The sequence below is a fragment of the Gambusia affinis genome, linkage group LG19, assembly GCF_019740435.1.
Source record: "Gambusia affinis linkage group LG19, SWU_Gaff_1.0, whole genome shotgun sequence".
In the NCBI taxonomy this organism is placed as follows: domain Eukaryota; kingdom Metazoa; phylum Chordata; class Actinopteri; order Cyprinodontiformes; family Poeciliidae; genus Gambusia; species Gambusia affinis.
In genome coordinates this window covers 20,610,936-20,621,307 of record NC_057886.1, presented here as the reverse complement: position 1 = coordinate 20,621,307, position 10,372 = coordinate 20,610,936, and the positions used below count along the sequence as shown (strand labels likewise).

The 10,372-nt window shown below is 37.6% G+C and overlaps 1 protein-coding gene across 3 annotated transcripts; it reads right to left on the bottom strand.

Moving 5' to 3' along the window:
- Positions 1-412: 412 nt before the first annotated feature.
- On the bottom strand, positions 413-10,371 carry ddx42 (DEAD (Asp-Glu-Ala-Asp) box helicase 42). Of its 3 annotated transcripts, none has more exons than XM_044100185.1 (18): positions 10,294-10,371; positions 8,939-9,157; positions 8,660-8,816; positions 8,057-8,112; positions 7,739-7,775; positions 7,335-7,487; positions 7,130-7,234; positions 6,279-6,398; positions 6,011-6,187; positions 5,808-5,936; positions 5,621-5,720; positions 5,494-5,541; positions 4,983-5,080; positions 4,566-4,842; positions 4,199-4,425; positions 3,295-3,405; positions 2,840-2,944; positions 413-1,558 (listed from the first exon to the last, which is right to left on the bottom strand). In XM_044100185.1, the coding sequence occupies exons 2-18, from the start codon at positions 9,148-9,150 to the stop codon at positions 887-889; spliced, it is 2,784 nt and encodes a 927-aa protein (XP_043956120.1). In that variant the 5' UTR covers positions 9,151-9,157; positions 10,294-10,371; the 3' UTR covers positions 413-886. The 3 variants fall into 3 exon arrangements, with proteins under 3 accessions (XP_043956120.1, XP_043956119.1, XP_043956121.1); XM_044100184.1 differs by having other exon boundaries at positions 8,939-9,152; positions 10,294-10,355; XM_044100186.1 differs by having other exon boundaries at positions 8,939-9,152; positions 9,938-10,301.
- Between the last annotated feature and the right edge of the window lies 1 nt (position 10,372).

The window sequence follows — 10,372 nt, the reverse complement described above, 5'->3', positions numbered from 1 at the left end:
ACATAATCAGACGAATCAAAATATAAAGTTACGTGGAAATTTTGGTATTATTTGGTATAGACAAAAAAAATATTAATATAAACGACATGGCGAACAACAAATAGTTTTTTTTACATCAATAGCCTACACGTAAAGGTTAGATAGCAAGGGTATGTTAGCAGTAAACTAGCGGTAATCTAATCCGTCTTTAGAATGCGATTCAAACTTTTGCCTGATTGAAAAATCCAGCGAGAAGAAAAAAAATCTGAGATTAAATAGTCGAATTTTATTATTTGCTATTAAAATATTAAAAGTCAACTTGCATTTTAAAATGAAAGACATGACTGATTGATGCCCAGTCATTCCTTGAGATGAAGAGCAGCCGGCCATATTAAGGAAGAAACTACACAAAGCAAATGGACGACGCCAAAGCTTTTAATCAAACATGTTTTATTATTTGCGATTTACACGTATGCCATGGAAAGGCACTCCACTAAAACATGAATACAATACACAAAAAGAGCCACACAAAGCTGCTTTGACATGTTCATTTACCTGTGAACTGAAATTTTGTAGTACACAAAATGAAAATATACAAAGCATGAGCTTTGCAAGCATAAAGATGTGTGAGAATGCATCTTAAACTGCATTTCTTTATTTTTTACAGACATTAGAATTCACAGCTTTTATGCTCGACTTGACTAACAGTAACATCAGCTTGGATGGTATGTGTACAGTTGGTGTTTATGAATTGTCTGTGCTGAACAAACCTTGAGTCCAAACCAACTTTTCTGACCGCTTAAACCAAAATGGCTGCTTCTTTCAAGCTCTGATCTGCTCTGCTACCTGCCTAGACGGACCAACTCTCGTTATGGAGCTGAACATATGGAGCTAAGATGTGCTAACTTTAGTTATCCCATCGGCTCTTTCTGCGTTTCGGCGGGTCGGGAACTGCGAAGCTATCGTCTCCCCTGTCCCTCCCCTCCCCGCTTCCCCTGTCTCCGCCATCCCTGTCCCTCCCCTCCCCGCTTCCCCTGTCTCCGCCATCCCTGTCCCTCCCCTCCCCGCTTCCCCTGTCTCCGCCATCCCTGTCCCCTCTACGGTCATCTCTCTCTCTTCTGCTTCCGTCGCCATTCCGGCTGTCGCTGTGGCGGCTGCTGTGGCGATCTCTATCACCATGGCGGTCGCGATCTCTGTCTCCGTGTCGGTCCCGGTCACCGTAGCGATCCTCGCTGCTATGCCGGTCGCTCCTGTCGCTGTGGCGGTGATGGCCGTCGCCGGGACGACCCTGGGACTCCCCGTGTCGGTCCCGCGGGATCTCTCTGTGTGTCGGGGGTGCGGGTGGAGAGCTGCTGTGCTGTGAGCCAGTTGGATTGGCGGGCACGGAACTCAGGGAGCCGGCGCTGGTGAAACCAGGCATTGAAAAGGGTGCCAGGTTGGGTCGCTCTGAGCCGTTGGCGGCCTCTGTTGGCACAGAGTTCAGGCTGCCGGCGCTGGTCCAACCGGAGGAGCTGCTAGACTTGGTGCTGAGCTTCGGAGAGCCGCTGGTTGCCGCCACAAAATGGCTCTTATACTGAGCCTAAAACAAACCAGACACTGAAATAAATGATTGGCTGTATGAACGAATTAAAAAGGCTGCTGATACCAGTTTTTTTTACTTTTATCTTTTTTTTTTTGGAGAAAATTATTTCCACCATTTGTAATTTTCAACAGAAAATTAAAGGTGATCTATTATACTTCCTTGAACAGGTTGGAATAAGTCCATGAGCTTTATAAAATATTCTATTTTTTGTAAAGCTCATTACATTTTTTAAATACAATATCATCCTTGGGTAATAAAATTTAATATTTTGATCTCCTTTCAAAATGAGCTGTTTTAGGGCCTCTTATCACCTTAAATCCAAATAACCTCAACTTTACACCCTCAGGTGAAAATGGCTGCAAACAGTTGTGTAATTATACAAATGTACATCTTTGAAAAGCAGAACTAGAGCCTCCTGCACAACCAAATGTGACAGGTGGTTTCTCTACGGCAGTGTTTCCCAATTCCAGTCCTCTGGGCCCACTGTCTGCATGTTTTAGATGTGCCTCTATACCAGAACAGCTGATTCAAATGATTGCATGACATCTTCTGCAGCCACCAAGTACTGCAGGAGCCTGTTAATCACCCAAAGATTCAATCCAGGTGTGCGGCAGAAGGGAAACACCTAAAACATGCAGGCAGGGGCGCCCCGAGGACTGGAATTGGGAAACACTGCTCTATGGTATGTCAACAACAAAACACTTGTCTTTTCCAGCAGCCATTGTACTATGCATACAACGATAAAACCAGCAAATCAACTGCTGCCTGAGCTTAGCTTGGGTAGGTAACGGGGCTTAGCTTCACTGGGGTTGCTAGGTAACAGTCTGGGCTTTGCTGGAGTTACTAGGTAATGGGCAGTACCTGCTGACTTATGACTTTACATTTGTAAGTTTTTTGAAGTGGCTCACTTTCTAGACACCAAAAACATCAACTTAGTGCCAAAAATAAATGACTGATAAGACCTTATATTTAATTAGTTGAACTTACTTTACAACAAAGAATTAATTCAATCCAAAAATGTCAAAAAGAAATCAAACACCTAAAGTATTCTTTACATCCAACGGTGAAGAATTAGATGTAAAGAAATAATTAATTTCATTAATTATTTTTTAAAGTGGGTTTCTTCCTTTAATGAATATCAACATTCAAATGTAAGGTTGAATAATCTACATTTTTCAGTGTATGCTACAACAACCACAATTTTTATACATAATTTAATTTTTTTTTCATTGTAAAAAAACTAAACTAATTAAGAGAAAACATGATTAGAAACAGCACCTGGAAAGCTTGTTTCAGTGCAGACATGCGGTCCCCCATCGCCCCAGTTGTCGGTTTGCTGTAGCTTTCAAAGCTACTAGCAGAAGACAAGCTGCTGCCACGTTCCTGCACAAAAATATTGTAAACATTAAATTTATTTCTTAAATCACAATTCACAGTAGGGCTGGGTGATAAAACAAATTTATCAAATTTTTAGTGTTTGCAGATTTAATTTTTGGGAAATCTGGATCTATTTTTTCACCAATGCAGTCCTTGGGTTTCTATAGATACAAGTGATGTCATCTTGCTTATATTCACATTCTATTATTAATTGCACTTTAAATGCAAGTCAACTTTACAACAAAATGTAAGATCCAGGCTAAGATTTTGTTTTTCAATAAAAATTAAGTCATGTTGTCCAGCCCAAATTCAGAGGTATTCTATTGTTTGACACTTTATGTGGATAAGTGACTTACAGAGCTCTCGGCCCCCAGACCCGGTCTCTCTTTGTAACCAAGACCGCCTCCACCGATGTTCAGCTTCTTTCCTTTACCTCCCTTAAACCGCGATTTCCTGAACCAGGGATTCTGGGGGAGATAAATTTAAGTATTACACAAAAATACAAAATCTTACCAAGTTTTTATGTAGTGAAAATATGTTAGTTCACTTGAGTGAAGGCAAAACTAACTTACAAGTAACTTTTCAGCAAGAAATTGGAGCTTGTTTTAAGTAAATAATTTCTTAAACTGATTCACTCAGATGTAGGGCTACTGAACGTGAATATATCATTACACTGGAATGACAACGACTCTTTCACTAGAAATTATTATTTATATATTGGAGGGGCAAGATGGGCAAATTTGAAACAATTTTGAAAAATGTAATTCATATATCAGAAAAATGGAGATAAAAGATCAAACTTTGAACTCCTCAAGTCTATAAAGACTGTTTTTAGGTCCGCTTTTTGTTTATAATGTATATCCTACTACATTCAAATAATAATAAAAAAAAAATAATAAAAAAACTTATTTCACTTATAACATGGAAAAAATCTCTTCCCATAAGCAAAATAGTCTTTACAGAGGAATTAGCACTTTTTCATCAATATTTAGAATAACTTTTGAATTAAAACAAGTTTCTATAGGTTGCTAAAAAGTTACTTGTAAATTAGTTTTATCTTGTTTCAAGTCTACTAAGGTATATGTGCTAGAAAATAGACCAAAAATACTTTAGAAATGTTGCTACATAAAAAAAAAAAAAAAAAAAATGCTATTGGCCAAAATCGCAATTGGTTTTGGTCAGTCTTTTTAACAATTGTCCAGAAAACAGCAATTGTGCTCCCTTAGTTAAAATTTGATGTTTTTTCCATGTTAATCCCACCTGCATGGCTAAATCCATGAGCTCTTTGGGAACGGCCTGATTGGCTCCCTCCAGGTTTCGCACCAAGTCGCCGGCAAACGAAGTGTCTTTGCTGGTCAGAAGGGTGTAAGCGACACCTTTCTCCCCGGCGCGACCCGTTCGGCCGATTCTGTGAGTGTGCGTGTCGATGTCGCGCGCCACATCGTAATTCACCACGGTGCGAATTGACGGGATGTCCAGACCACGGGCTGGGGGAAGGACAGAGAGGTGGCAATATTACAATCTTTTACATTTTATAATTATTCTGAATAGAGTTATTCAGCTCACAACATGTAAAAAAAATATTCATCAAAGCATTTAAAGATGTAGAAGAAGTGGAAGTAAACACCGGCGACATCAGTGGCAACCAGAACGGGTAAATTTTTCTTCTTGAAGTCGCTGATGACTTTGTTCCTCTCGCTCTGGTCCATGTCTCCGTGCAGGAGGCCGAGGCTGTAGCCCTCCTGAGTCAAGTTAGTGGCCAACTCCTCAGAGTTGGCCTTCTTGGTGACGAAAATGAGCACAGAGCCGGTGGAAGTGAACTCGACCAGCCTTCGGGTCAGCCAGTTCCATTTATCTGATCCGCTGAGCAGCAGCTCCACCAACTGAGTCACATCCTCGTTGGCCTTTTAAGCAAAACAATTGACAGAAAGAAACAAAATCTGCAGCTGAATGCCCCGACAAGTAAATATTTGAAACATAATCTTGTCCCAAAATGTATTTTGTAAATGTTTTTATATGAAAAACATTGTAAATATTGAATCACCTCTCCGATGTCGCCTTGCACAACCCGAATAGGATCAACTAAAATGTCCCTCGCCAACCTCTCGATTTTTTTCCGAAAAGTGGCGCTGAAGAGAAGAGCTGCAAAAGAAATTATAGTAGCAATCAGGGCTGAATAATCATGATAAATCAACTATTGAAATAATTGTTAACAAATTCAGTAATTGATAAATAGTTAAATGGAGTACAGAGACTCTAAAAAAGGGCTTTTGCAGGAAAGAACAACAGAGTCAAAGCAATAATTAAGGCAAATCTGAACAAAATTGGATATTTAAAATGTCTTCCAGTTCCAGTGTTAAATGTTCACTAGAATTTAAAGTTTATTGATTTTTCAGAATGGTCCTGCATTATTATTGTGCCACCATCTTTTTATTACTTGAAAATGATCTCGAAAGAACAATATTATTGTTTATTGCATTAACTTCTAGGACCAGTTTAACTTTACCTTATTTATTAAAGTTACAAATCTCAATAAGAATCCAAATATGACTTACTCTGCCTGTCTGGGCGAACATGGCTTCCAATTGATCTCACCTGATATTCTAAATAAGAAGGGAAAATTATTTATCTACATACATTAAAAAAACGGTGACAATATAAAAAATAATAGTGGCAGCTTACCAAATCCCATATCAAACATGCGATCAGCTTCATCAAACACTAGATATGTCACTCTCTGCAAGGATGTGGCCTTTTTTTTAACATGGTCAATCAGGCGACCCTGCGTAGACACATTTCATTCGGTGAAGTTCTCGTTTATGCATTTTGACGTCAGCAGCAGGAAGAAAAGGCAGGTGAGGTTTCTCACCGGCGTGCACACCACGATCTCTGCTCCCTCCTGCAGAGCCTTGGCCTGCTCCCACATGCTGCCGCCTCCGTAAACAGCCACAGAACGCAGCGAGTACACTTTCCCAAAACGCTTGCACTCTGCATGGATCTGCAGAACGTAACTATAATAAATAAACCTCTTCAGCTTATTTACATTTGGGTAAAAACACTCCAGTAGTTTACCTGTTGACAGAGCTCCCTGGTGGGACACACGATGACCGCTATAGGTCCCTCTCCCGGCTCCAGCTCCTTCTGGTCCATGATGTGAACCAGCATCGGCCAGATGAATGCCGCTGTCTTACCACTTCCTGTTTTTGCAATGCCGATCATGTCGCGTCCAGAAAGCGCAATGGGAACTCCCTGGAAGAATGGTGGGGACAAATAATGTTGTTGGACCAATTTCTAGGTTAAACTCTACAACCTGAAATGAGAAAGTAAATTTTTACTGAACCTGACACTGGATCGGCGTGGGCTGAGTGTATTCAGACTTTCGAATCTGATGCATCAGCTGCTCATCGAAGCCGAAGTGAGCAAAGCTGGTGCAAGGTTTAGGAGGGGCAGCACCAGAAACCTGAGGGAAGAAGAGGAAGCAAAAGAATGAGCAAAAAGAAAAGATAAGAACAGAGAAAAAAGAGAAGAGAAAGAAGGAAAGAAAATGAGAAAAGAGAAAGAAAGAGGAAAAATAATAAAGAGAATAGAAACAAATAGAACAAGAAAAGAGAAATGAAATGAAAAAGAAAGAAAAGAAAGAGGAAAGAGGAAAAAGAAAAGGAAAGAGAGTGGAAAAACAGAAAAAGAAAGGATAAATGAAATAAGAAAAGAGAAAAAAAGGGAAAAAAGAAAGGATAAAAAAGGAAAAACCAGAAAAAAGAATAGAAAAGAGAAAAAATAATACAAAAGAAGGGAAAAGAGAAAAAAGGAAATAAAAAGAAAGATGAGAAAATAAAAAAGAGCCAAAGAAAGAAGAAAAATAAAATAAAATAAATATTTATTATATTTGAACCAAATCCACCAAATAATGTTAAGGTAAGAAACTTTCCTGATCAAATTAAATGCTTAAAAAATAAATATCTGGTTTCAACTGTAAATAACTTTTTCCAAATTTAGACTTTCAATATAACGTTAGATTGCACTTTATTACAAAAATGTGCAGTTTGAATATCATTCACTTATAAAGGACTTTATACAGAAATCAAGCACTTTTCAAACCTTGAAAACAACTAATTTAAAGCAACCTTGTAGAAGTATTCAGAATAAAATAACAATTTGAATGTGAAATGAAAAAATAAATAACTGACTTACTCTCAAGTTGAGTTTCTGCCTCAACTCCAACACTTGGCTGCCGTTGAGAATGCTTAGCTCCTCGTGTTCAATGTAAAAGTTTTTCTCAAAAGGTGGGTAGTCGATCTTTGAGACAGAGGATTCACAAATCACAAGAAAAAAATTATTATTTTGATTTTCCTTTAAATAAATGACAAGGTAAAGCGATTTCTACTAATCTGAGTACCTCTGAGTGATCAATTGGTGGCAGCGGCAGGATTATTTTCTTGGTTGTAGAAGGAATTGGGTTTCCATCACTGTCATAGTCGATGTTTTCCTCCTCTTCCTCCTGGGTCAGCCCTGCTGTGGGATTCTCTGCCATGTAGCGGAAATACGCTTCCTGTAGAGAATACAACATTTTATTTTTTAAAACTAACATAGTTTGGTGCACTTCATAGTCAAGCAACTACAAATATAAAATTACATTAGTTATAGGATTTAAATAAAAAAGAAAATTCACAAAAATCAGGCGAACAACAATGATCCTAATTGCAACCTGCGGAGTCAGAGAAATGTGATGCAGAATAAAAAAATCAGAGAGGATACAGGAAGTACGTCTCTGGATTGAAAAACGTTGGAAAGCTCACTCACTTGCTCATCTTCTTCCTCAATGTCATCACGAATACCCCTGAAAAAAACAAGCGGAGAAAAAAAAACTTCCCTGCAACTCGTTCATTCACCAAAAGCAGCCCACATCCCGCAATGACTCTGCCTAAGGCGACACTTTTGCTTTGTGACTTTTTTCCCCCAGTTAAAGGAACAACATAAAACCACAAAAGTATCATCCAACTTGAGAAAATAGGAAAAATCAGACAGAAACCTAAAAGAATTATTGTAAAGTTTCAACTTTAATAGTTTTTTTTCTCAGGAATTTTTTTTTTAATGGACAGATTAAATGAAAATACTTACTTGGTTGATTTTTTCTCCTTTTCTTCTAGTTTCCTCATGTCTTTAGCTGCTTGGTTCTGAGAAAAGGAAAAAAAAATAGTAAAATACAACACTTTATTTTGTGCAGATGTTTAAAGATAGTTTCAGATTCATTGTTGGAAGCACTGAGAAATAAAATGAAACATATCCTCAATGGAGCTATCCTTATAACAGATTTTGCTGGAGGATCAACTAAATCAAGAATTATTGCGATGATCAATAGTATTGTTGTTTTGAGACCATTTTAAAGTAATATGTTGATAATGCTATATCAATGCAAATTCACCATATTTAAGACCAAAAAAGTTTTATTTTTTAAAGAACACTGGAGCTGGAAGATATTTAAACATCCAGAATAAAACACAACAACCAAAAATAGTAAATAAAATGCAAATTAAAACCACTTACAAGCGAAACTATAACTAAAATGCATTATAGTGTTTCAGTAAACAAAATTGCTCCTCAAAAAATATTAATGATCAGAATGGAGATTATCTTCAGTTTCACATTTCCAGTCTTTGTGAGTAGTGAATTTTTATGCCTCAGAGTTCAACAATAATAATTCACTTTATATAACTTTCCCACCTCAACCTCTGCCATGAAGGCGTCCAACGGGTCGTCTTCACTGTCTGAGCCGCCACCGCCGCCCGACTTCATCTGCTGCCGCGTGGGCGAGTTCTCAGCAGGAATGTAGGGCAGATCGGCGTTGCTGCTGGACTCTTCTTCGTCGTCTTCGAAATACCTACAACAGAAGAAAACATAAGATTTTAATTTGCACAATTGCATTTACATTTCATTCAGATCTTAGCAGTTTAACTAATATTGTGTAAAACAGTAAATTCACTGAGGGTAGCTGTCACTTACGCGTTTTCTTCATCAAAATTAGCTCTTTTGGACCCTATTTTGTAGAAAGACGGAAGCTGTGGGCTTTTCCCATAACTGCCACTTGATCCAGAAGCGCCAAGTGATGTGTGAGATTTTGGGGGAACATTAGGCTCCTCTTTCTTCCCTGCAAGGGAAAAACCTCCGAAACCAAACCCACGCTTCACTCCTGGACCGCCTTTGTTCCAGTTCATGGCTGCACTGTAAAAAACAAAAAAATGTTTGAACTGCTTTAATCCCTCCGTTAGATTTGTATTTGATCATCCCTGCAGTCTGTAAAACAGGCCAAATATAGAAATATATTTGGCCTGTAAATGCAGGAAACCTCAAAGATTTTAGTCCATTAAATATTGGAAAAAAAAACTGTGATTATGAAATACTCCAATTGTAATACCCAAACTGTAATTGTTACTGTTTAAACTACTTTTCCTCTGTTAGCATCAGGGATTCATGCTGTTTGTCTCAAAAAATTATTAAAAAAACATATATTATATACTGTTTAGCAGTACAGTTAATGAATGTAATCGCTGTGGTAAAATACTCTTGTTGCTCGCTGGTAAGCTTTAATTTTAGAGCAGTGTTTATTGTAGTGAGGTTTTGACTATAAACATTGACAGATTCATAACTAAATGGCTGAGGTGATGTATTAAAGTACATTAGGAGAGCGAAAAGGATGTAAAGTATCTCAGGAGCTTCTGTAAAACCAACTGCTGATGCTATAATCAACCAATGTGATCAAAGCTACATCCATATAATTGGTTTGCTGAACGTATATATTTTAGTTTTAAGACATTTTATTAATAAGAATTTCTTTTTAATAGTTTAACCGCCCAACTAGATATGCAGGATACAGACACACGCATATATATATATATCTATATATATATCTATATATATATATATATATATATATATATATATATATATATATATATATATATAGATATATATATATATATATGATCTGAATAAATAACACACCTCCATTAGTTTAGGAATCATTCAATAATTGAGCGTCATTCGCAAGAAGACTAAAAGGAATCAAATCGCAATGAAAACGAGTAAGTATGTGTACATCTAAAATAACAATTGTACACTATCAAATATTTCCATCTTTAAAGACTCACGCTTTGCAACAACGATTTGATTTTCGTTTTACAACACAACATGCTAGCATTAGCTCAAGGCCGCATTACGGCCAAGGCTAATGTGTGCGAAGAAAAGCTCTATATTTTACGTAACGGTGAAAAACCTCGATAGTTAGTTGCACTATGATGTATAAATCATTAATAAAAGCGGTGCTAATTTTAAGAACAAATATTTATGCATTTGTTTACCTATTTCTGAAGCTAGTAAATGTTTCTGTGCTTCTTTTAGAACGCAGTGGGCGTCTGCGTTATTTACGTCATGCGTAAT